Here is a 27,079-nt window from a genome sequence, read left to right as displayed (position 1 = left end):
AAACTAATGTCATGGTAGTTGCAGCCAAACTGTGTAGGGCTCTGAATTCTAGGCTAAAGAATTTAGACTTTATCCTTTATTATTTTACTCCCAGGAGTGTAATCCTAGATGTTTAGGACATCACCTGGGAGCTTGTTAGGAATGCAGAAACTTGGGTCTGATCCAGGCCTACTGCATTTTGACAAAATCTAGAGACCATTTGTTGCACATTCTATGTAGTTTGAGACCCACACTCCATAGTACTGTTGTGTTTGCATTTCTGGTATTGTTGAGTTTAAATTATCTTGAATATTGTTCTTAGTCCCTAAACAACATTGACAGTATTATTTTTTCATTTGGGAAAAGGTTTGGAATTCAACAATAACTTATACTTTGGTAACCCATTCTTAAGGTAAGAATGGTTTGTGGTTGATGAAATGGTAAGCATATCTTTTGTATACGAGTATTGTCTGTTGAGGTTGAGGTGTATTAAGTGTATTAAAAATCAGTACTAGGAATAGTTCTACTAACTCCTTATGTATTATAATTATTTTAAAGTTTATGTATTTAGAAGACTACTTTGATAATTTCTACTAGAGAACTGCATTGTGTTGGGTCTGTTTAGAAAATTAAGAAAATCTTAATTTCTTACAGATATTGAAGCACAGATTCGAGAAATTCAAGGCAAGAAGGCAGCTCTTGATGAAGCTCAAGGAGTGGGCCTTGATTCTACAGGTTATTATGACCAGGAAATTTATGGTGGAAGTGACAGCCGCTTTGCTGGCTATGTGACATCAATTGCTGCAACTGAACTTGAAGATGTGAGTTACCAAGTGTACAAGAGTCAAGTATTTTTTTAACAAAGAGCAAGAAATATAAAGGAATTTTCTATTTTAATCCTCTCATTTAATCTGGGAAGATTTGGGGCATTGGGAAATCTTTCTTTTGAAGGATAAAACTATTAGGTGTCCTTCCTCTGTAAGATCCAGAAACTTCTAGAAGTGATCAGTTCTCAATTTTTATGTTAAAACTAGTTTATCTAGTAAAGGACCTGCAAATCATTAACTATTGTAAAATAAATCCCTATTGTGACCTATTGAGCTCTAGAGTAGCCAGTGTGAGTCAACTTTCTTGTAGATAGCCATCTGTCCTTGCCACTTTTGACTTCAGACTTATGCTTGATGTTGTGTGTTTTTACCCTTTGGTGTCTTAATATGAATGGAATGATGCTAATGGACTTTTTCATTTACTCTGGAGGATGACTACCCACTTCTCATTTTGAAATATGTCCTTCAAAATGTTTTTATATATTCCACAGAGCTTATTTTGTTAGGCCATGCCAAACATCCATATTTGGTGAAATAGTCATTTTTGTGTGATTCAGTAGCAAACATTTTATGTTATAGATTATCAAACTTGTTTTTGTGAAATTCAAGCCACATTTTTAGTTGGCACTTTTTTCTTTTAAGAAAAATTTAATAAAAGTTCCAAAGGTACAATTTCCAGAGACTAGTCAGGCTTCTGTTAGCATTATTAGACCTTCATGGTAAAACACAGTGATGGCTATATGCTCCCAGAAGCTGAGGAAATTGTGATTTCATTTTTGACTAAAATAAATGAGGTGTTAAGATCTTGGGAGTTAATGCACTGTTGCACTTCTTACAGTAGTAAAGTAAGAATATCACTTTGGTCTGTTCAAACATACTACTAAGGAAACACATACATTTAAAATTAATTACATTTTATTTGTGTTAAATCTTGTTTAAAAAAAAAAATGAGTGAAAAAAAACAAGGAGGGGCTCCTAGCTGGCTCAAGTAGAACATGCAGCTCTTGATCTTGGGGCGGTAAGTTTGAGCCCCACGTTGGGTGTAGTGATTACTTAAAAGTAAAATCATTTTAAAAAAATCAAGGAAACTGGAGAGTTTTAAATAAGCTGTTTGCAGTTTCCAAATTTGAAAAACAAATTTCATTATGCTTTCTGTGAGAAAATAAAATGCTCAGGTTTTTCAATTCCATACTTGCTTTATTTCAGTTAACTTCCACAGAAAGCATTCCTGGTTTAATATTTTTAAAAGAGTAAAAAATTTCTTTAAAATAGGTTTACGAGTTGAAAGGAGACCTAAGTATTTACAAGTTTTATGAACAAAGGTTTAGACATCACTTTATCAGTAAGTTGGGGTTTTTTTGTTTTTTTGTTTTGTTTTTTAACATTGAGAGAAAGTGACTGCTCACACTCTCAAGGAGAGGGGGAGGGGCAGAGAGAGAGGGAGAATCCCGAGCAGGCTCCTCGCCTTCAGTGCATAGCCAGATGTAGGGCTTGAAGCCATGAACCATGAGACTGTGACCCAAGCCGAAACCAAGAATCAGACAGTCAACTGATTGAGCCACCCAGGTGCCCCTGTCAGTAAGTGTTTCGATGCCATGTTGAATTTGCATGTTCTTTCTCATTTTTAAGTTCTGACATTTTTGTGGTTTTCCGGGGGGCATTTCATTGCAGGATGACGATGACTACTCATCATCTACAAGTTTGCTTGGTCAGAAGAAGCCAGGATATCATGCCCCTGTGGCATTGCTTAATGATATACCACAATCAACAGAACAGGTGATTCTTTTCTTTTTCTTCTTCCTCTGTTTAAAATTAAAATCAGAGTTTATTCATAAGGAAAACAATGTCTCAATTCTCATGGAAGCCCACGTATTTTAGAAACAAGTTATTAGAATGTCTTGAGTTGATTTGGGAGGATTAGAAATAGTACCTAGCTTGTTTTATGAAGGTAATCATTTCATGAAGAACTGTGCAGATGTGGACATGTTTGTTGTCTCATTTCCATATGTCATTTTTTCACGTTAACATCCATAAAATATATTTCTTTTATTAGTAGGCATTTATTTAACATTTTTACATGTTTTATATATAACATTCTGGGTTTTGTTTATGATACTCTTTTTGGTATTTAATAAAGTGGGTATTAAATGAGACATACCTCTTTTCAGTATGATCCATTTGCTGAGCACCGACCTCCAAAGATTGCTGACCGGGAAGATGAATACAAAAAGCACAGGCGGACCATGATAATATCCCCAGAGCGTCTTGATCCTTTTGCAGATGGTAATTCTTTCCCACTTTTCTATAAGTTTTCAGGAATTTATTTGTCTTAAGTTGTCTTTAGCCCTTTGATTTTTTTTGGCATGCTTATGAATTTGCTTTTCTTTTTTAAAATCCCCCTTATTATAGATTTGTATAGATTTGGTTGAAGTCACAGATGCCATTTTCTTCATCTTTATAATGCAAGTTTTCTTTCCAGGTAGAAGGACAAGAAAATAATGAGCCAATGCCATAGAAACGCAAAGGGTTAAAGGTTTTTCTTTTACTTTTGTTTTGGGTACGCTTTCTATACTTTGAACAAATGTGTTTTTCTGCTCAAAATACTTTCAAACTATTGAAAGTTTTCATTCCAAATCCTAGACTTTTAGGCTTGTTACTTTTGAGAAACTGTTTCTCACATTAGAGCTCCCCCCTGTATTGCTCTAAATGTAGTTTAGTAAATGCACCTACTTTGCTCTAAGCATACTTAAAGTTAAAAGAAAAGTATATATACAAAAAGACTTTGGTATTTTTAATAGTTGGAGTCTGTTTTGCTAATTTTAGTGTGCAGGTCAGCACAAGGGGCATAGTGAGCCTGATGGAAGCTTTCCTCAGGTGAGTGAGTTTCAAAAGCAGAATTAGGTGCCTGTTTCTTAGAATTAGATTCTGCTGCAGGTTTACAAATTAGACTTTCAGCCTGCATGAATTAGTAGGGATATTCTTTTTTTACTTGCATAATTGTAATTGATTTAAACATGTATGTCAGAATTCACAGGCCCATACTAACTGTCCTTAATTTCTTTCCTACAGCAGTACTGCTATATGCCAGTCCTGTCTGCATTCTTAAGGGTGCAGTTCAACACATCCTCTCTAGATTATGGTGAAAAAGTATTCCAAAGGAAGTCTTATCAGAGCTAGTGTCAGAAAGAATGACACTATCAATTGGGCATGATCTTCAGCATAGGAAATGTCTTAGAATTTTATTATTTTTTCCTAAATTGTGATGCTATACTACTTGTATAGCAAATTACCACATTTCTAAAACTCAGTGTGCCTCTGAATCTTATTATGTACTGTTTGGGCTTCTTTAAGATATTTTGAAGTTTGAAAAGCAAATACTGAAACTTTAACCAAGAGACTAACACATCTCTTTGTACACCACTTTTCTTCTGTGTGCAACATAACTGGTAGAAGTAATATATTTCAAGTAATATGTTTCCAGTTGTAATTTATACTTTCTAAGAAAATAAAAATGTTTTGGAGTCAACAAAACTTAAAAAGAATGAAGCCCTTTTTAGTAACATGGGATCAGAATCAGATTATAGGTGTATTTTTAAAAGTCTAAACTATTTTCTAAACTATAACTGTTTTAGAACATTGTATGGAGAACTTATCTAGTTATAGTTATTTGTAGTCAGGATTTTAACAGCTTGCAACAGGTAATGTTTTGAATATAAATATCTTTCCAAAGTGTTACTAATGGTAAAGAGATAATTTTCTAGGCTTCTATTCTGCTGCTTGAAGTCAGAACTGCTGATGGAGACAAAGGCACGAAAGTGTACGTATTCCGGATTAGCAACCCAGGAACCCATCACTACTGAAGACTCTAAACTGTGCTGTCATTTTGTTTTTATATGCATTAAAATATTTGTTTTAAACTGCTGTAGATATGTTTGTGTTCAAACAGGTTAAATTGATCAGCAAACTCAATAAAAAGTAAGATGTATAATTATTAAAGTTTTCCATCAAAAAATAAATTAAATGATTATGGAATAACATAATATTAGAGCAGGGAAGATAAATCAGTTGAACCTAATTATCTTTTATTTATTGTACTCTTGTCCTGTTGCTGTTCTTTTCTGCAGGAGGGAAGACCCCTGATCCTAAAATGAATGCTAGGACTTACATGGATGTAATGCGAGAACAGCATTTAACCAAAGAAGAGGTATGTGAACCGGATTTTTATTTTAGTGGTTGTGACATAATGTAAAGAAAGTTCAAATTGATACTTTTGTGTTTCCTTTTTATTTGCTACACGAGTAATATCTTAATAGTATTAATAAAAATTAAGTTGAGAAGGAAACTTTACCCAAAATTCTGCCTCCTCCCAAATTAAACTTTCATATTTCTATGTCCTTTTCTAGCCCTTGGCCTTTTGGCTGTATATATATATATGTGTACACATGTATGTATATATACACATACACAGACCTGGTGGATATATTTGTAGGGAGGATTGGTGGTGTGTGTCCAAAATAGATGTGTAAAGGCAGAGTCAGATAGTTAAGGCATTCCTTGAAAAACCTTTTCAATTCATCCATAAGATTCTGTTTGGATATGGGTGGAGAAGACTGAAGGATTCCTAATGGCCTGTGGTGATTGCTTCATTTGTTTTAATAGTGAACCTTTATAACTTAATTACAATTATATAATTTGTTATATGGATTAAGTGGGTTTAAACTTTACTTTAAAATCATAGGATAAATTAAATGGATTTGTTATGGTTACATTGTATATAATTTACATAGTTACAGTTGTTTTAATGCTAGAGAGAGAGCCATGAGTATGAGCAGAGGAGGGGCAGAGAGAGAATCCCAAGTAGGCTCCATGATACAAACACAAAGTCCAACACAGGGCTTGAACTCACAAACCACGAGATCATGACCTGAGCCGAAATCAAGAGTCAGACACTTAACTGAACCACCCAGGCACCTCTATGTAGTGAAAATTTTTAAGTTTTCACTTTTTGCCACTTTTCTATCTTACTACATGATGTTAATTGCTATTCATCAGAGTTTTAAATAAAACTTAAATAAGACTCTGTTTTTCAACGAAAGCATTTTGGGGGCACTTGGGTAACTCAGTTAAGCATCCAACTCTTGGTTTCACCTCAGGTCGTGATCTCACAGTTCATGAATTTGAGCCCTGTGTCAGGCTCTGCATCAATGGTGGAGATCCTGCTTCAGATTCTCACTGCCCCTCTGCTGCTCTCTTGCTCGCTCTCCTTCAAATAAACAAAATTTTTTTAAAGCATTTTGATTCTCCACCATTGAAGATTTTACTTCATTTAACTGTATTTAAAGTAAGATGCTCTGTGTTATGAGTTCTGTACTTATCTGTTGTGCAGAAGGGCATTGTATAAAGACTAGAAATACAGAAAATAAAAAGATATAAAGAATGGGACTACCAGTAGCAGCATAGAACAGAGAATGAAGAAAATGACATTAAATGGAAATGACCATGCTGATTATATGGGAATATGTTGAAAATATTTTAGAGATACTTAGTGCTTATTCAAATATTTTTAGAGAGAAATTAGGCAACAACTAGCAGAAAAAGCTAAAGCTGGAGAATTAAAAGTTGTCAATGGAGCAGCAGCGTCCCAGCCTCCCTCAAAACGAAAACGGCGTTGGGATCAAACAGCCGATCAGACTCCTGGTGCCACTCCTAAAAAACTATCAAGTTGGGATCAAGCAGAGGTAATTTATTTTTGTTTTTTATGATTGTTATTATTTTTAGTTTATCCCTCTCATGTACTGTATTAGTCTACTCTTGGTGACCTAACAAGGGAACAGAGAATGGTGGTTTAAACAGTAGTCGTTTGTTTTCTCACAGTTCTAGAGGCTTAAAGTCAACCTCAGGGTGCCAGCAGGGTTGATGTCTGGTGAGCGTTCTCTTTTTGGCTTGCAGATGGTTGCCTTCTTGCTGTGTCCTCACATGGCCTTTTCTCTGTGTGCACATGGAGGGAGCAAGGGACCTCTGGTGTCTGTTCTAATGACATTGGTACTATCAGGTTAGGGCCCTAACCTTATGACCTTATTTAACCTAATTATCTCACTAAAGGCCCAATCTTTAAATACACATAGGTGGTTAGGGCTTCAACGTAAGTTTTGGGGGGAAGACACAGTAAAGTCCATAACCTGGAATAAAGGAATGTCCCTTTTGGAATATTAAAATAGATATTTCAGTACGTCACATTGTGGAGGTTAAGTATAATACAATGATCTTCCTTATTTTCTAGATGGATAATTTAAGCATCTGACCACAGGTGTCACATTGGCAGTGCTACTGCATTTCCTTGGTCAGTTTATTTTCCTAGAGAACCGTTTTGGGGGTTGTTTTTATTCTAAAGAATAAAAATAAAAATAAACTTTTCTTGAGCCTTCATTTATTTTTGAAGGAGAGAGGCAGAGCTTGAATAGGGGAGGGGCAGAGAGAGAGGGAGACACAGAATTGGAAACAGGCTCCAAGCTCTAGCTGTCAGCACAGAGCCTGACACGGGGCTCACACTCACGAGCCATGAGATCATGACCTGAGCTGAAGTCAGATATTCAACCAATTGAGCCACATAGGCACCCCTCAAAAATTTTTTTAATGTTAATTAATTATTTTTGAAAGACAGCACAAGTGGGGTAGGGGCAGAGAGAGAGGGGGACAGAGGATCCAAAGCAGGCTCTGTGCTGACAGCAGTGAGCCCATGTGGGGCTCGAACTCATGAACCGTGAAATTGTGACCTGAGCTGAAGTTGGACATTCAACAGACTCAGCAACCCAAGCACCCTGTTTTAAAATGTTTAAAACTTGTGATAAAACATTAGTAATGTAAAATTTGTCATTTTAACCATGTTTAAATGTACAATTTAGTGGCATTAATTACACTCAGTGTTGTACAGCTGTCACCGCTATTTTCAAAATTTTTTCATCACCTTGAGCAAACTCTATTAAGCAGTAATTCTCTGTCTCTTTTTTACTCCCAGAGAATTTCTTTGTTATTTCAATCTTCTAATACCTTCTTAACAGCTTTTTATATGATGATATTAATTCCTATTTTTCCTTTTTAAAGTAGAAATAATTGAAAAACTTAAACATGTTCCCACTATGAAATCTACCAGTATGCCTGTTTCTGGTTTCATCTACTTTTTCTTTCTGTAATGAGGTGTTGATGCAAGTTGAACAACTTCTGCTTATGTACTATTTCCCATCTCTTCTTACTACTCAGAGACTTTTGTGTAACATCAGTTTTTTCTCTAGATTATTATCAGCAAACACATTTTACCTGTTTTCCTTTTAAAACCAGAAAACTACAGGAAACCATTCCTTGATCTTCACATCCCCTTCTAGCCATTTCTGACTTTTCACTGCAAAATGCTTTGAATGAGTTGTCTATACTTGCATTCTGCTTATCTGGTGTTTTGCTTGTACCACTCCACCAAAACATCTCTTGTCAAGGTCATTTGACCTCCTTTTGGTAAATCCATAGATCAAGTTTCAATCCTCATATCCTATACATATCATATCATTTCATTTATCACATATCAGTGATACTTGCTATCACTTGATTCCCTTTTCTTAGATTCTGAACTTGAGTTTCTCTTGAGTCTCCTAATACTCTCCTAACTGACTCCTGTCTTGGTGAGATCTTCCTCGGCTTCCTTTAACTTTGGGGGTGTTCTAGTGCTCAGTCCTTGGACCTCTTTTCCATCTAAAAGCACTCCTTCCTCTCATTTCTATCTTCCTATACCATCTCCGTGAGACTACTCCCAGATTTACAAATCTATCCCATTCATGTCCTCTGTTCCTTGGACCTAACACTTTTATTTGGATGTTTAATAGGCATTTAATTTTTTTTTTTTTTTAATAGAGCATGAGTATGGGAGAGGGGCAGAAGGGGAGAGAGAAAGAATCTTAAGCATACTTCATGCCCAGCGCAGAGCCTGACGTTAAGACTTGATTCCACAACCTTGGAATCGTGATCTTAGCTGAAATTGAGAGTTGGACACCTAACCAACTGAGCCACCCAGGCACCCCAAAACTGTGGGAATTATAATGGATAATAGAATGAATTTATTTCCAGGGTGCCTGGGTGGCTCAGTCCGTTAAGTATCAAACTCTTGATTTCAGCTCAGGTCCTGATTTCTTGGTTAATGAGATTGAGCCCCGTGTCTGGTTCTGTGCTGACAGCACGGAGCCTGCTTGGGATTCTCTTTTTCCCTCTCCTAGCCTGCTTGTGTGTGCACATGCTTTCTCTCTCTCAAAATAAATGAATAAATACTTAAAAAATTTATTTCTTCCCTGATTCAGCAGGAGGAGCAGTTGCCAAGATGAGATTTTGAACAATTCATGTGCTTCATTTACCTAATTGACAATTTCTCAACCCTGAGTGATACATAAAATCTTTTTAAAAGAAAAAAACTGTTGAGTCTTAATTATGGTATTCATGTAAATTTGCAGGTGTAAAGCTGGGTAGAATTCTTGTGTTGGATAGAGAGCATCCAGCTTTAAAATAAATACATAAAGGTATATTACAAAACCTATATGGAATACTTGAGTCTTAAATCAAATTTTGTGTGGCTTACACTGAACCACCTGATAGTTTGATACTGTATTGTCTCCACTGTGCAGGTTGTTTTGTTATCATGGGCTGTCTGATATCCTGAATCACCCACCACTTGTCTCTGTTCAAACTAGTGGAACCTTTGGTTACTTCATTCCACTTCTAATCTTTTTTCACTAATAATCTTGTCAACTTCAGTTAGAATTATACTACAAATGTGATTTTAAATCTCAAGGATTAAAATTATGTGGCAGTATCTACTTATGACCCAGGTGATCCAAAACATACTTATGTTAACTAAAAACACACACAAAATTGAACACAAACACAAAAATAGTGTTTCCTTAGTGTGAGAACTTCTAGGTATATGTCTCTAAACCTAGTTTGGGAAGTAGCAATGATATCATTAAAGCTGAAATGTTTAGATTGCAGATGGCAGAGAATGCTTAGTGGTTTTCTAAAAGCTACAGAGATATTAATGGCATATCCAAGGTTCATAACCCAAAATACATTTTTTTTAAGCTAGGGCTTTATTCAAAACTGTTCAAAATTAAAACTTTACATTGTCTTTAGACATATTTGCTATGAAGTAGGTATCTTTTAAGCAGGGTAGTTTACTCTCATTTATACAGAAGAAGACTAAAACGTTTATTTGTTTACTATCTTTCTAATAGAAATTTTCTAGTTATTTTTATGTGAATGTGTAGGTGTGTGAAATAAAGGTATTTTTTTGCTTTGTTAAGACCCCCGGACATACCCCTTCCTTAAGATGGGATGAGACACCAGGTCGTGCAAAGGGAAGTGAGACTCCTGGAGCAACCCCAGGCTCAAAAATATGGGATCCTACACCTAGCCACACACCAGCGGGAGCTGCTACTCCTGGACGCGGCGATACGCCAGGCCATGCAACACCAGGCCACGGAGGTGCAACTTCCAGTGCTCGTAAAAACAGATGGGATGAGACCCCCAAAACAGAAAGAGGTACTTCTAGTGGAGTCTGGGTGTGTGTTTGGGTGAAGTATTGATTTGATGAGTGGTACATTTATAAGAGGAAATCTGTTTACATCTCTAGTCCTGGCTAGACAGGTAAATAATCAGCTGCTTTGGGGACAGATAAAAGACTAAGCAGATCATATGCCTAATTCTTTTCCTTCTTGAAAAGGTTTAATATTTATTTTAGGAAGAACATTAGGAGAAAGAAAAGATTGTAGACCATAACTTAGTTTTTTATTGGGATAAAATATACATAACATAAAATTTACCATTTTAACTGTTTTACGTGTACAATTCATTGGTGTTAAATGCATTCATTTTTTTAAAAAACCAATTACTTTTTAATTTACATCCAAGTTAGCATATAGTGCAACAGTGATTTCAGGACTAGATTTCTTTCTTTTTTTTTTTTTTTTTTTTTAGGACTAGATTTCTTAATGCCGCTTACCCATTTAACCCATCACCCCTCCAGCAACCCTCTGTTTGTTCTCTATATTATTTTCTCTTATGTTTTGTTCCCCTGTTTTTCTATTATTTTTGCTTCCCTTCCCTTATGTTAATCTGTTTTGTATCTTAAATTCCTCATATGAGTGAAGTCATACGATACTTGTTTTTCTCTAATTTCGCTTAGCATAGTACTCTCTAGTTCTATCCATGTAGTTGCTAATGGCGAGGTTTCCTTCTTTTTGATTACCAAGTAATACTCCATTTGTGTGTGTGTGTGTGTGTGTGTGTGTGTGTGTGTGTGTGTGTGTGTGTATACACACACACACACACACATACATATCACATCTTTATCCATTCATCCATCAACGGACACTTGGGCTCTTTCTGTACTTTGGCTATTGTCAATAGCGCTGCTATAAACGTTGGGGTGCAATGACCCTTCGAAACAGCACTCCTGTGTCCCTTGGATGAATACCTAGTAGTGCAATTGCTGGGTCATAGAGTACTATTTTTAGTTTTTTGAGGAACCTCCATACTGTTTTCCAGAGTGGCTACACCAGTTTGCATTTCCATGTGTCTTGTTAGTTCTTTATAAGATTAGCTGTGGCAGGTTAAGACTTCATAGTACATCTGCTATATTTTTATAAAGAATTTTTAGTGATGGGGGAGAGTGCTTAACATATAGTAGATAAAAGAAGCAGTATAGAATTGTATGTACAGAGTAATATCAACCGTATGGAGAAATGAAAAGTGGCTCAAGATGCATAAAGTGGTTGTCTCTGGGTTGTGATAGTATGCATGGTTAAAAAAATACTTTTGTTTTCTTACTCCTCAGTGGTTACTATGCTTTTGTAATCATTGGGAAAGAAAAAATGAAAGAGAATAAAGACGAAATGAAAATTAAAACTCTTAAGTGGGTCTGCATTTTAAGAATATCCTTTTTTTGAACTTGATCCATTTCAATATTAGATCTTTGAGAATACACTAATTTTTTGACAGTGGTTAAAATTTTATATTTATTTACTTTTTTTCTTTAAAGATACTCCTGGGCATGGAAGCGGATGGGCTGAGACTCCTCGAACAGATCGAGGTGGAGATTCAATTGGTGAAACACCAACTCCTGGAGCCAGTAAAAGAAAGTCACGTTGGGATGAAACACCAGCTAGTCAGATGGGTGGAAGCACTCCTGTTCTGACACCTGGAAAGACACCAATTGGCACACCAGCCATGAACATGGCTACCCCTACTCCAGGTAGAAACTTTCCCATTGGAAATACTTTTTACCGGAAATATTTTGAATGTTTTTCTCTGAGGTATTCTGTATGTTATTAATGTTTATTTTTAGCAAGAATGACCAGATATAAAAAGAAGTCTTGATTTGAGTTGATAATATAAAGCAATTATGAGGTTAACTGTCTTATATCCCAAGGACCTATGTAATGATAAAGACTTAATGCTATAGATTGTTACAGAAATTTGCTTTTTTTGGTAGGTCACATAATGAGTATGACTCCCGAACAGCTTCAAGCTTGGAGGTGGGAAAGAGAAATTGATGAGAGAAACCGTCCACTTTCTGATGAAGAATTAGATGCCATGTTTCCAGAAGGATATAAGGTAATGTGGTATTTATAATGTGAATTTTCTTTAAGTGTTCTTTGAAAAAATTAATTGGTCAGGTTTACATTGGCTTTGCCCAAATTTACTACTGCTAATTCTTTTAGCTATTTCCAAAAAGTTGAAAAAACTGAATGATACAAAGCTTTTATTGCTTTTGGAAAGTGAGAAATTTCAAGGACTTCTAGGACCATACTTTGAGAACTTGCTGCCTTTGGGATATGGAATAGCTTGTTGCTTTAGTTCATCATAGTCTCAGGATTAAGCTCACATTAGATCATGGTTATTTTACTTTGTGTTTCACAAGATTTTGTGTATTTAAATTCATGGATTGCAAATGAACACAAAGAATATTGTTTTTACTGTATCAAGTTAAAGTTTATTTTGAGTTATAAAATGTACCTGGCATTCAGGGACCATTTGCTGGTCTAAAGGTAGTCTGTGGTCATACAGCTGGAACTAGATTCCGATGGCCTCTACAGAGCCTTACATTGCTGGTGCCCATTGCTTTTAAGAGTTTGTATATGTATGTTTTACCCCCTTGTTAGTTTTGTATTAGAGTGTTTCAAGTGTGCATGAATTTCTGCTTTAAACTTCTTGTAGCCTCCACATAATGCTGTGGGTATAGACATTTCTGCAACTTACTGTTGACTTCCTGAATGTCTTCTCAGTTACAGTCATTGATTGCCTTAATATCCATAGGAGATAAAAATTTTTCTTAGTGAATCTTAAGTAAATTTCTTGGTTTAATCAAATGGTATATTTTATAGGACCTTGTTAGATATTTTGGTTTTAGTTTTTTGTTTTTTTTATTTTAGAGAGCACGAGCAGGGGAGAGGGGCAGAGGGAGAGAGAGACTCTTAAGCAGGCTCTGCACTGACCAACACGGGGCTCTATCCCATGACGAGATCATGACCTGAGTTGAAATCAGGAGACGCTCAACTGACTGAGCTACTCAGGCACCCCAGATTTAGTTTTTATACATTTTGTCAAGCAACTTAAATATTAAGATTCTTGCTTTTACGGTGCAGAGATTTGTATGAATCTAAATTTTAACTTTATTAAAATTAACCCTTTATATATTATGTGCACTTTGTGAACTTATTTCCATTTATGACATGTTGGCTCACCAACATGTTTATATAGATTAATGTTTGAGAGTGATCAGAATTTTATAAGCCTGCTTCATGTATCTCCTCATTTCCCCACATTACTAATATTCTTAATGTGCTTTTTAATCAGCAAATGAGAAATGTTTGTCATACAGATTTAAAAAAAAATTTTTAATGTTTATTCCTTTTGAGAGAAAGAGAGAACAAGAATGAGGCGGGGAGGGGTAAAGAGGGAGGGAGACACAGAATCTGAAGCAGGCTCCAGGCTCTGAGTTGGTCAGTACAGACCCTGATGCGGTGCTCAAACTCATGCACTGTGAGATCATGTGACCTGAACTGAAGTTGGATGCTTAACCGACTGAGACAACAGGGTCCCTGTTATACAGATTTTAAATGATAGAACAAGCAGGAAGCTTCTTAGCTAATAAACTGTTAAGATACTTTAAATACAAATATTGTGTTACTTTATAAAGTCAAGAAAATCCTAAACTGTCTTTTAACTGTATTAGGTACTTCCCCCTCCAGCTGGTTATGTTCCTATTCGAACTCCAGCTCGAAAGCTGACAGCAACTCCAACGCCTTTGGGTGGTATGACTGGTTTCCACATGCAAACTGAAGATAGAACAATGAAAAGTGTTAATGACCAACCATCTGGGAATCTGCCATTTTTAAAACCTGATGATATTCAGTACTTTGATAAACTTTTGGTAAGTGATAATAGCAGAACTGAAATACCATTTTATATTTAGGACTTACAAATCACAGTATCTTAATCTAACTGCATTTTCTTTTTTTTTTTTGCTGTTAGGTTGATGTTGATGAATCAACACTTAGTCCAGAAGAGCAAAAAGAGAGAAAAATAATGAAGCTTCTTTTAAAAATTAAGAATGGAACACCTCCAATGAGAAAGGTAAGTACTAGTTCATTACATCGTCATGTTCACTATAGTTTTATGTTTAGAAATTTATAATTAATCTTTTCATCTTTACCATGGGCATAGTGTAAGGGAAAGAAAGGTGTAGTGTGAAGGATTTAATTCTTTTAATCAAACAGCTTTATGCTAATACAGATGCTGAAAAATGAGATTCTCCTTTTTGTTCTCCGGGCCTTTTTATAAATTTTTTTTTTAAGTTTATTTATTTTGAGAGATGCAGAGATCTGCAAGAGCGCTAGCCAGGGAGGGGCAGAGAGAAAGGGAGAGAGAGAATTTCAAGCAGGCTCCATCTTAGAAACTGTGAGATCATGACGTGAAGCAAAATCAAGAGTCAGATGTGACTGAGCCACTCAGACGCCCCTCTAACTTCAGAGTAATTTGATGGGAATGCACTTATGCTAATGTGTAAGATGTCTGTGAAGTTTATACTAAAAATATTAAGGTAAAGAAAATCATGGAGTAATTAGTTCTTTCAGAATGCTTAATTATAAGGGAATATACCTTCTACTCTTTTTTTTCCCCCCAGGCTGCATTGCGTCAGATTACTGATAAAGCTCGTGAATTTGGAGCTGGTCCTTTGTTTAATCAGATTCTTCCTCTACTGATGTCTCCTACACTTGAGGATCAAGAGCGTCATTTACTTGTGAAAGTTATTGATCGAATATTATACAAACTTGATGACTTAGTTCGACCATATGTGCACAAGGTGTGTTGTTCTAATTAGTGTTTCTAATAGTTGGATAATTTTTAATATAAAAACAACTAATGGATTTAAGTCACTTATTATTTGTGAAATTTAAAAAATTCTTAAAAGGTAATAGCTGATGCGTGCATTCACAACAAAAAAGGGAAATTTCACCCCCCTGTAAGACACTCCACAGTTAACCAATATCATATGTCCTCTTAGACCTTTTTCTTTGCACAAGTATATATCACATGTATACAAATGTATGTGTGTAGATATTGAAGGAACTTTTTGTCATCTTGACTAAAATGGTTTCATATTATTCATACTTTTTCATTTACTTTTATTGGTATTATGTTAGGGTAAGAAAAGATACATGTCTGTAGCATGTCATTTGGTGTTAAGGACCCATCTTTTTGCTGGTGGTAGTAATGGCTTAGAATTGTTTAGTGAAGATCAGTGTAGGGTTTTTTTTTATGAATTTTTTTTAAATTTTTTAATGTTTGGTTTTGAGAGAGAGAGAGAGAGAGAGAGAGAGTAAGTGGGGGAGGGCAAAGAGAGAGGGAGACACAGAATATGAAGCAGGTTCCAGGCCCTGAGCTGTCAGCACAGAGCCTGATGTGGGGCTTGAACCCACGAGACATGAGATCATGACCTGAGCCAAAGTCGGATGCTTAACTGACTGAGCCACCCAGGCGCTCCAGAAGTTGTTATTTTTTTAAATATTGAATATTTGTTACTCTGTGATGAACAGTTCTCCCCAGTTTTTATATGGGGTTTGAAATTGTGTAACTAAAATTTTTAATTGTCCCTTGTTACAAAGTCCCGGTAATTATAAATTTCCTAGCAAAATATGTTTTGTATGCTTGTGTGTATAAATTACATAAATGACCTATAATAAAATTTTTTCAATACGTATTTAATTTTCTTACATGAGTATGGCATTAGTAATTGGTGTGAAAGTGTAGCTCTTTTTCTTTTTCAGATCCTTGTGGTCATTGAACCATTGCTAATTGATGAAGATTACTATGCTAGAGTGGAAGGTCGAGAGATTATTTCTAATTTGGCAAAGGTAATTTACATTATATTTCTAGAGAAGAAAGTTTTGTATCCATTGATGGGATTATTTGATTATAGAAGGAAAGCGTTGAGGGTTAATGTTACCAGCTGATGAGTGTCCTTCTTGACTTTTTAGGCTGCTGGTCTGGCTACTATGATCTCTACCATGAGACCTGATATAGATAACATGGATGAGTATGTTCGTAACACAACAGCTAGAGCTTTTGCTGTTGTAGCCTCTGCCCTGGGCATTCCTTCATTGTTGCCCTTCTTAAAAGCTGTGTGTAAAAGTAAGAAGTCCTGGCAAGCGAGACACACTGGTATTAAGATTGTACAGCAGATAGCTATTCTTATGGGCTGTGCCATCTTGCCACATCTCAGAAGTTTAGTTGAAATCATTGAGCATGGTAAGTTGTGATATAACTTCGTCTCTTTAAAAATTATTTTTACTTATTAAAAAAGTTTTTTTTTAATGTTTATATTTGAGAGAGAGAGAGAGACTGAGTTTGAGCAGGGGAGGGGCAGAGAGACGGAGACAGAATCTGAAACAGGTTCCAGACTCTGAGCTGCCAGCATAGAGCCTGATGCAGGGCTTGAACTCAAGATGAGCAGTGAGGTCATAACCTGAGCCAAAGTCAGATGCTTAACTGACTGAACCACCCAGGCGCCCCATTACTTCATCTTTTGTAAAATAGGTGTCCTGAAATTTGGGCTACTGATTTGGAGAGATAAATGGAAGGGTTCTACCTACAAAAACCCCACATAATTTGTGATGGGGTTTATTACGTTATCTGCTAATAGGCTTTGGTTCATATTGGCTTTTGTCTAATTTTGTCTAGTATGAACAGATTCTTCATTTTGACTAAATAATGAGCTTGTGAAAATTAAGTAATGTTGTCACTTAGTTACAACCTGTGTTTGGTTTTTTCTAGGTCTTGTGGATGAGCAACAGAAAGTTCGGACCATTAGTGCTTTGGCCATTGCTGCCTTGGCTGAAGCAGCAACTCCTTATGGTATCGAGTCTTTTGATTCTGTGTTAAAGCCTCTATGGAAGGGTATCCGTCAACACAGAGGAAAGGTAGGTTTGGTTCACCAGATAGATTTTATTTTTCTTTTCATTTCCACTCACTGAAGTTAAGGCAATTAAATCTAACTTACTAAGGATACATATTTTTTTTACTTCAAAATAGGGTCTGGCTGCTTTCTTAAAGGCTATTGGCTATCTTATTCCTCTTATGGATGCAGAATATGCCAACTACTATACTAGAGAAGTGATGTTAATCCTTATTCGAGAATTTCAGTCACCTGATGAAGAAATGAAGAAAATTGTGCTGAAGGTAAGTATTCCAAATTGTTGTCACGGATTGGTTCACGTAAATTGGGTGTGTTTCATGGTTCAGAGAATGTTAAAGCCCAAAACTATTTAACTATTGTTAAACCAAGACTGTATTTACTACTATTTTTTAACCTTTTAGGTGGTAAAGCAGTGTTGTGGAACAGATGGTGTAGAAGCAAACTACATTAAAACAGAGATTCTTCCTCCTTTTTTTAAACACTTCTGGCAACACAGAATGGCTTTGGATAGAAGAAATTACCGACAGGTAAACTTTCATCGTAAAAAGTATTTTATCTTTTTTTTTTTTTTTTTTTTTTGGAGAGTGAGCATGAGTTGGGGAGGGACAGAGGAAAAGGAAGAGAGAATCTTAAGCAGGTTCCACACCCAGCGCAGAGCCCACCATGGGGTTTAAGGGGCTCTATCTCAGGAACGTGAGGTCATGACCTGAGCCAAAATCAAGAGTCAGACACTTAACTGAGCCACTCAGGCCCCCCCGTAAGACATATTTTCAAAGGGTGCCTGGCTGGCTCAGTTGGTAGAGCATATGACTCTTGATCTCAGGGTTGTGAGTTGAAGCTTCATATTGGTCATGGAATTTACTGAAGAAAATATTTTTAAATAATCTTTTCAACTAATTCTTTAGTTAATTTGAATGAATATTAAACATTGTTTTTGCCCTGGTCTCAAAATATGTGCTTGAGTATAAAAGGAGATGTATTTAGTCAGCTAATTAACTTCCATTTTGATTTTGCATTCTAGGGTAAATACTCAACTATGAATTAATGTCTTTGTCTAGTTAAAAGAAATACTTAATCTGGGCTAGGTGAAACATGAGTACAATCTTACCTTAAATCATTTTGACTTACTCTCACATTTATGTTTTTTGGGTTACCTTTCTCTTAAAAGTTTTTGAAACCGGAATTAACTGTTCTCAGCCTATTTGCTGGCTTGGATAATACCTAAAAGGTTTCTTTCCTCCTGTCTTTAGTTAGTTGATACTACTGTGGAATTGGCAAACAAAGTAGGTGCAGCAGAAATTATTTCCAGGATTGTGGATGATCTGAAGGATGAAGCTGAACAGTACAGAAAAATGGTGATGGAGACAATTGAGAAAATTATGGGCAACTTGGGAGCAGCAGATATTGATCATAAACTTGAAGAACAGTTGATTGATGGTATTCTTTATGCTTTCCAAGAACAGACTACAGAGGTAATGATACAGATTATTAAAACAAATTGCTGCTGACCTTCATATTTGTAAAACACATTACTTTTCAACCAAATAATTATCACTGAAAAGTAATTGAATTTGAAATTTTAAAAATGCTGATGTTCTCATTTCAGTTGTCTATGATTTAAATTTTTTAGATTTGATTTTGTTAATCTTAGTATATTTAAAATTTGTTTTAATGTTTTATTTTTTTGAGAGAAAGAAAGTACAAGTAGAGAAGGGGCAGAGAGAGAGGGAGACACAGAATCTGAAGCAGGCTCCAGGCTCTGAGTTATCAATCAGCACAGAGCCCAACACAGGGCCTGATCCCACGAACCATGAGGTCACGACCTGAACCGAAGTCGGACGCTGAACCGACTGAGCCACCCAGGCACCTCTGAATATTAGTATATTTAAACTATTCGGGCACAAACTGAATTGTAGTCTCAATGAATGTAGTTTTTAAATTTAACGTAGCTTTTCTTTTTTTAGGACTCTGTAATGTTGAATGGCTTTGGCACAGTGGTCAATGCTCTTGGCAAACGAGTCAAACCTTACTTGCCTCAGATCTGTGGTACAGTTTTGTGGCGTTTAAATAACAAATCAGCAAAAGTTAGGCAACAGGCAGCTGACTTGATTTCTCGAACTGCTGTTGTCATGAAGACTTGTCAAGAGGTAAACTTTTCTATCAGATTCTTATTTTCCCACCAAATAGTTCCATGTGAATAGTAACATTTTAACTTTTTTTTTTTTTTTTAATTATTACAGGAAAAATTGATGGGGCACTTGGGTGTTGTTTTGTATGAGTATTTGGGTGAAGAGTACCCTGAAGTATTGGGCAGCATTCTTGGAGCATTGAAGGCCATTGTAAATGTAATAGGTATGGAATTTGCTGGTCATGAAAGAATTTTTTTATTTTGTTTTTTTAAGTTTGTTTTTTTGAAAGTAAGATACAGAATCACATTTAGGAATTGAGTAATGATTTCTGATACATGGTTTTAAGCACTTCAAAATCATAGTTAAGTCAGGATGTCACAAAACTTGTTTCCTAAAACTCATTTATATTGTACTTTAAACAGAGAAAAGAGGGCAAGTTTAGGACCTGTAAAGAGAGGTGAGAATAGTTACCAACTCAAAAAACTTTGAAGTCATGGAATAGAGAATCCTAATAAAAACAGTGTCTCACCCGAAACGTATTTAACGGGTGTGAGGAAACAAAGCTGAAGTTTTAGTTTTAGGAGACGAAATATTGTATATTTCTTTACCCTTGAATTAATAAATGATTATGGCAGGTTTTTCTGTTTGCTGTCATGTTTCAGGAACATAACCAGAGAGAAAAGTGGATTTATCAAGTTGTTGTCTCATTTTTATTTATATCCAATTCTTTATCCATTCAGTTTTCTAACCCAAAGCAAAACACAAGTACATTACAAATGTCCCCTTGGGTATGGAAAGCAAAGCTTTCATTATTTAAGAAAATTATGATGTAGCAAACAAATGGTCTCTTCTCTTTAATCTTTACTGTAGTTGAACATGACTTCTGCAAAAGTAACTTCTGTATGGTTAAGAAGAGCCAAAATAACCTAGCAGGAGGTCAGAATAGCTGACTGATAGCCACTGTTTTTCTCATTTTAGTAAGGGGTTTTTATGCAGTATAGGAGATCTTTGAACCATTGCATTGACATGTAATCCCCAATTTAGCCCTGTCTTCTATACTTGAAGATAGCTACTTGCCAAAAATCAGTTTCTTGGCCACTTAAGGGGCTCTGGTTTGCAGGGAGTTGTAAACCATATTGTTGGTCAGGGAAACATGGGAAAAGCAATGGAGAGAGAATCAGAACAAGCAGTTCTAGTTAGAGCAAGAGCCCCTGCCAGCTGCCTCCTTTTTTCTCTCTTCATAGGTGTAAATACCATCCAAGTATGCCCTGCATTGCAGGGAGACTGGAGATCTGTTTGTTTTGCAGTTAAAGGGTAAGGGGGCCCTTTCTGGAAAATTTTGCTTTAATTTACATGTCTGCCTCTGGCTTATATTGTTGTGTATGGCCGGAACATAAACTGTCCCCATATTTAAATATGAGTGTACAAATACATTTCAGAACCAAATAAAACTCTTCTGTTGTTGAGTATCCATCATTTTTTAAATCACTTCACTAATTTCTTTTCATTTCTATGCATAATCAGAAGTTGTTAATAAAAAGTTAAAAACAATTCTGAGTCTGGTCAGAATATGGGGCTTTTTCTTTCCATAGGCAGCTGTAAGTTTATATTTATGCCTAGTCATCTATATTACATTGCTAAGTAAAAGGTAAAATGAACAAGTTATAGTTCAAATGTTTATTGATAGTGTGTTGACTTCTGTTAAATAGGTATGCATAAGATGACCCCACCAATTAAAGATCTCCTGCCTAGACTCACCCCCATCTTAAAGAACAGGCATGAAAAAGTACAAGAGAATTGTATTGATCTTGTTGGACGTATTGCTGACAGGTAAGCAGATTGCCTAAACATTTTTATGAACAGTATCAGTTTTTACGTTTAGCTACTTTTTTATTCACTTTGCAAATATGCTTAATGTTGCTAATACAAACATATATGGTAAGACTATCCAGTGAAATGTTCTGTGAAATTTCAATTTGAGATGGTGATTAGAGGTGGCAATATAATTTTTAAGATTACTGCTTAAACTGAGTAGATAGTCATGTTTTGAGAACTGAATTTGCAAGTTTACCTTCTAAAATTTCTTATTATCAGAGTTAACTTTTTTCTTTTTAAATTAGGGGAGCTGAGTATGTGTCTGCGAGAGAATGGATGAGGATTTGTTTTGAGCTTCTGGAGCTCTTAAAAGCTCACAAAAAAGCTATTCGTAGAGCCACAGTCAACACATTTGGTTACATTGCAAAGGCCATTGGGTGAGTATTACTTACTTTTATGTATGTATTTTTAATTTTGTAATAAACCCACTGTGTTGAAAAATGCTTTTATTTCTGTAGTAATCTCTAAAAGTGTGGTGTGAATAATGCAGGTGAGAAAGCATATCATTTAACACTGACCTCCAGTTTTTGAGATGTTTTCTTAAATTTTAAATTGAATTAAAATGTATGGAGAGTTTTAAAATTTATTTTAATCACACCTCAGGTATTTTCAGAAAGGAAAACAGTACCATCTTTAGAATAATTTCAGATTTTAGCTGGTCCCTTTCAGGTATTGTTTAAAATATTAAGGGCAGTTCTTAATAAAACAATGAGCATAATTCAGGTCTCATGTTAATACTTTGTGTTTTTAAAATATTTTTCTAAAACGAATCCACAGACAACTGAAATTATAACTAGTAGATAATTTGTGGTTATCTCATCAGAACCAAACTAGAAGAAGTAGTCATTGTACAAAATGAGATACCACACATACATGTGGTTTAATAACAAAATATTTTTAAGCAATACAACATAATAAAACCCAGATTAATTAGAGTCTCCTTACCCCCTCCCTGTCTTTTGGTAGCAGTAGTAGAATAATTTATTTCAGCGGTGGTATAGTTAAGACTTTTGCAATGAATAGCTTTTGTGCTTTTTTAGCTTCAGTGTCTGTGGTGAAATAAATGCTTAGTGAATAGATGTTACAAAGGTGTGTGGGCGGGAAGGCAAGAAGAGAAAGGTAGATTATGTATTGAGGCATGAGAGACCACAGTTTGGATACTACTGCCTAGCTCTGGTGGCCATGTTTTGACCAGTCTAGAATTGTTCAGTCTAAAACTTCTTTATATTTTAGGAAGTTCACTAAAGACTAAAATTTACATTTGAAAATTACTAACCATTTGAATTTTTTTCTTCAACATATATTTTAATTTGATGAAGTTTTTAAGTAGAAATAAGTACCAGTGCTAAGTGACATTATTGTTTTTAATCATAAAATTACAAAGTTGCCAATAATTATTTACCATAAAGTTTTATTCCTTTACATTTTTTTCTTTCCAAAATTTGACTTACAATCTGACAGATTGCTGACACATTTATTTTTTTCAGTCCTCATGATGTATTGGCTACACTCTTAAACAACCTCAAAGTTCAGGAAAGGCAGAACAGAGTTTGTACCACTGTAGCAATAGCTATTGTTGCCGAAACGTGTTCACCCTTCACAGTACTACCTGCCTTAATGAATGAATACAGAGTTCCTGAGCTGAATGTCCAAAATGGAGTCTTAAAATCACTTTCCTTCTTGTTTGAATATATTGGTGAAATGGGAAAGGACTACATTTATGCTGTAACACCGTTACTTGAAGATGCTTTAATGGATAGGTAAGTGACCTGAATTAAATGCAAGAAAGAAATAGTTATAATTCTTCCTTTACTTTAGAACTTACTGAAATAATTATTATGTGACCTATTTGTTAGTGATGCAGTTAAAAGGGGAATATGAGACTGAACTTTTATGGAAGTGAACATGACCATTCTCTCCAAATAACATGTATGCTATAGTGGATCCCCAAATTTTCTTTTTTAGGTGCTCCCTCCCCTTTTAAGCCCCCCTTTCATATCTTTAGACTAAATACATTTTGAAAAGCAGTGATTGGTAAACTTTTGTTTTAAAAATTAATTGAAGTCATGGGGTGCAGGGGCAGTTCAGTTGGTTGAGCATCCAACTCTTGATTTCAGCTCAAGTCATGATCCCAGGATCATGTGATGATCAAACTGCAAATCCACGCTTAGCGTGGTGCCTGCTCGGGATTCTCTCTCCCCTTGCTCCTCTTCCCCAGGTGTGTACTCTCTCTCTAAAATAAAGGACAAGGCGGGGCGCCTGGGTGGCGCAGTTGGTTAAGCTTCCGACTTCAGCCAGGTCACGATCTCGCGGTCCGTGAGTTCGAGCCCCGCGTCGGGCTCTGGGCTGATGGCTCAGAGCCTGGAGCCTGCTTCCGATTCTGTGTCTCCCTCTCTCTCTGCCCCTCCCCCGTTCATGCTCTGTCTCTCTCTGTCCCAAAAATAAATAAATGTTGAAAAAAAATTTTTTTAAATAAAGGACAAGGAAAGAAATTAATTAAAGTCAAATATAGTTGGAGGAAATGATGAGCATGAACTTATTGGTGTGGCAAAGAGACCTGATCTATTTAGCTTTTTATTAGTGCATGCGAAGCAAAGATTATTATTAGGCTTTGTAACTACTGAACATAGTTATATTATTCCCATTTTAGGCCCCCAGTTATTCAGACATTGACCACTGATACAGGACTGCTTGAGTTATTTGATAGATTCCTGATACCTTTAACTATCTGGACCGACATACAGCTTTAAACACCAAAGTAATTCATGTAAAGAAAGGTTCAGGGTCCAGGTAGTAAGGGAAGGGGTGCTTGGGTAGCTCAGTCACTTGAACATCTGATTTTTGTTCTTTGGCTCAGTCCATGATGTCGCGGTTCATGAGTTCAAGCCCCATGTCGGGCTCTGTACTGACAGCTCAGAGCGTGCTTGGGATTCTCTACTTCCCCCTCCCCTTTCTCTCTCTTTCTCAAAATAAATAAACAAAAAAGTCCCAAGTTGTAAGGGAAATGACTGTTTTAGCTCTTTATTTTTCAAGAAAGATAAGGTATCCAAATTAGAAACAATTCAATTAGTTTTGTGTACACATTAAAGTTACTTATTCATGACGTTCCAAAAGGGAGGCTTAACAGGATCAACAAGTTACCAACAAGGTATAAATGCATGCAAGACATAGAGACAGACTAAGAATCAGGTTCTGTAAAAGTCTAGCCACCTGGGGCCCAGTAAATCAGAAGCATATTGTTCCATATTCCTCAGTGAGGTGTGCCTGACCATCAGAGTGCAGCCATCAAAGTATGTGACCTGCAGTTAAAATTTATATTCTATGTAGTATTTTTTTCTTAAATTTTTTAAATGTTTATTTACTTTTGAGAGACAAAGCATGAGTGGGCGAGGGGCAAGGAGAGGCTGCCTGCTGAAGCAGGCTCCAGGCTCTGGAGCCCAACACGGGGCACGAACCCATGAACTGGGAGATCCTGACCTGATCCGAAGTTGGCCACTAAACTGACTGAGCCACCCACGCACCCCTCTGTGTACTATTAAGTTGAGGTGTAACTTGTCAAAAACTTCCAAATGAAAAGAAACAAATACCTTTGGGAAATTGATTAATGAGGAGTGCTGCTTTACTATAAAGTGTACTTGATTAAGTGTTGTTATAGTAAGAAATGAGGATGCTAGCAAGTTCAGTGTTTTTTCTTCTATCTTTAAGGTGTTGTTACCTTTGAGGGCAAAGTGTATGAACTTGTTGTTTATACTCATCACCAACTTATCTGATGTTTTTCCCAGCTGAGTCACTGTAGAATAAATAACTCCATGATTTGTCATAAATTCAGTTAACATGGGAGATGATAGAATTCTTACTCTGTTGGTTTGAAAAAATTTTTGGTCCTTCTCCCCAAATTGCATTTTTGAATGAAACTTAAAATTTACAAGGGTAGGGTTTTAATTTTAATTTAGTTGTCTCTTATATAGCAGTGTTGAATCACTTTTCAAGTCTATTAAATTGACAAGAGTTTAAAATGAGATTACTGTTATTCATATCTAAGAGTCATGTATCCCCTCTTTAGTAAGATACTAAAAGTGCACTGCACAGGGCTCTCTTGCTCATATTCCTTTCAAAGGTTAATTGGGAATTATTTATTTTTGAGCTACAGTGAAGTTTGTGTCATTAAAGTAAAAATTCTCAAGGGGAATCCTGAATCTGATACAGAATGTTGTATATTCTAAAGGCATTTTATATCAGGTACATAAAGTATGAGATGTTTGCATTTGTTCCCTGCACCGAATTTGTAATTTAGTTTCTAATTAGGACAGGTGTTTCCTGTAAAACTAAGACCATTTTAACAAGAGGGTTTTTCTTTTTCCACCTGCTACAGGGACCTTGTACACAGACAGACGGCTAGTGCAGTGGTGCAACACATGTCACTTGGGGTTTATGGATTTGGTTGTGAAGATTCACTGAATCACTTGTTGAACTATGTATGGCCCAATGTGTTTGAGACATCGCCCCATGTAATTCAAGCAGTTATGGGAGCCCTGGAGGGCCTGAGAGTTGCTATTGGACCATGTAGAATGTTACAGTATTGTTTACAGGTAAGGTTAAGATTTTTAAAAGGTTACTCCATGAAAAAAAATATATATATAGTTGAATTAAGTCACTGTTCTTAATTATGAGTAGGCTAGTTTGTACCATATGGGAAAACAGTTGTGGGGGGAGAAGAGATTAGATTTTGTCTTAGCTTGTTGCAATTTTGTGCCTTTGTCAGATTTTTTTCTCTTAAAGAGAAATGTTTGGAATCCCGCCTTTATGGTTTGTTGGTTAGTTGTGCTAAGGTTATATATGTTACTGAAAATTGAAATAATATAACCTTCTAATTACTCTAGGGTTTGTTTCACCCGGCCCGGAAAGTCAGAGACGTGTATTGGAAAATTTACAACTCCATCTACATTGGTTCACAGGATGCTCTCATAGCACATTACCCAAGAATCTACAATGATGATAAGAACACCTATATTCGTTATGAACTTGACTATATCTTATAACTTTATTGTTTATTTTGTGTTTAATGCACAGCTGTTTCACCTCTTAAACTTGCTTCGATTTGGTGATGTAAACTTTTAAACATTGCAGATCAGTGTAGAACTGGTCATAGAGGAAGAGCTAGAAATCCAGTAGCATGATTTTTAAATAACCTGTCTTTGTTTTTGATGTTAAACAGTAAATGCCAGTAGTGACCAAGAACACAGCGATTACACACACTATACTGGAGGGATTTCATTTTTAATTCATCTTTATGAAAATTTAGAATTCATTCCTTGTGTTTAAAGGGAATGTTTAATTGAGAAATAAACATTTGTGTACAAAATGCTAACTTGTGTGTGTTTTTTGAACATGACTTGTAAAATGCGGAACTTTGATAAAGTATTGGTTTGTGTAGAGTAAGTGGCTTAATTTTATTTTCTGTTACCTGGTTTATAGAAAGTAGTTAGCAGAATATAAACTATATAAAGTGATGGCATCTTTGTCCAATTCCATTGTTCTGTTGATAATGACATCAAGAAGAGTAGTAGCTTTGGGGGTTGTTCACCTCAAACTAGCACAACTGTTCTATCACCATAGAGAATATAGCATCTTTGCTAACCTGTATTGAGTAATAATATTTTGCACTTACATAGCGCCTTTCATCTCTTGATTTCTCAAAATGCTTTATGAACATGTTTAGGAGAAATGATTTAAGTCATATCTAACTCTTGAGTCTGTGT

General features: G+C 35.8%; 1 protein-coding gene across 8 annotated transcripts in view; it reads left to right on the top strand.

Moving 5' to 3' along the window:
• The window catches only part of SF3B1 (splicing factor 3b subunit 1), a 57,862-nt gene extending 31,174 nt beyond the window's left edge, over nucleotides 1–26,688 (top strand). For 2 of the 8 annotated variants that reach the window (XM_003990992.5, XM_045034219.1), the window contains 24 exons: nucleotides 634–800; nucleotides 2,478–2,582; nucleotides 2,975–3,089; nucleotides 4,931–5,010; nucleotides 6,374–6,544; nucleotides 10,142–10,379; nucleotides 11,878–12,090; nucleotides 12,331–12,452; nucleotides 14,074–14,271; nucleotides 14,373–14,474; nucleotides 15,025–15,204; nucleotides 16,169–16,255; nucleotides 16,379–16,649; nucleotides 17,175–17,320; nucleotides 17,433–17,579; nucleotides 17,718–17,843; nucleotides 18,567–18,788; nucleotides 19,281–19,463; nucleotides 19,557–19,668; nucleotides 21,155–21,275; nucleotides 21,566–21,697; nucleotides 22,808–23,080; nucleotides 25,693–25,909; nucleotides 26,201–26,688. In XM_003990992.5, the coding sequence (XP_003991041.1) occupies nucleotides 634–800; nucleotides 2,478–2,582; nucleotides 2,975–3,089; nucleotides 4,931–5,010; nucleotides 6,374–6,544; nucleotides 10,142–10,379; nucleotides 11,878–12,090; nucleotides 12,331–12,452; nucleotides 14,074–14,271; nucleotides 14,373–14,474; nucleotides 15,025–15,204; nucleotides 16,169–16,255; nucleotides 16,379–16,649; nucleotides 17,175–17,320; nucleotides 17,433–17,579; nucleotides 17,718–17,843; nucleotides 18,567–18,788; nucleotides 19,281–19,463; nucleotides 19,557–19,668; nucleotides 21,155–21,275; nucleotides 21,566–21,697; nucleotides 22,808–23,080; nucleotides 25,693–25,909; nucleotides 26,201–26,359 (3,887 nt within the window). In that variant the 3' untranslated portion in view covers nucleotides 26,360–26,688. Of the gene's footprint in view, nucleotides 1–633; nucleotides 801–2,477; nucleotides 2,583–2,974; nucleotides 3,090–3,142; nucleotides 5,015–6,373; nucleotides 6,545–10,141; nucleotides 10,380–11,877; nucleotides 12,091–12,330; nucleotides 12,453–14,073; nucleotides 14,272–14,372; nucleotides 14,475–15,024; nucleotides 15,205–16,168; nucleotides 16,256–16,378; nucleotides 16,650–17,174; nucleotides 17,321–17,432; nucleotides 17,580–17,717; nucleotides 17,844–18,566; nucleotides 18,789–19,280; nucleotides 19,464–19,556; nucleotides 19,669–20,689; nucleotides 20,760–21,154; nucleotides 21,276–21,565; nucleotides 21,698–22,807; nucleotides 23,081–25,692; nucleotides 25,910–26,200 lie in introns of those variants that run through there. The other 6 variants (XM_011285447.4, XM_045034220.1, XM_045034222.1 and 3 more) reach the window with 6 other exon arrangements.
• Nucleotides 26,689–27,079: the final 391 nt, after the last annotated feature.

The sequence above is a fragment of the Felis catus genome, chromosome C1 (assembly GCF_018350175.1).
Source record: "Felis catus isolate Fca126 chromosome C1, F.catus_Fca126_mat1.0, whole genome shotgun sequence".
NCBI classification, from domain to species: Eukaryota; Metazoa; Chordata; class Mammalia; order Carnivora; family Felidae; genus Felis; species Felis catus.
This window is presented reverse-complemented; position numbering and strand designations above follow the sequence as displayed.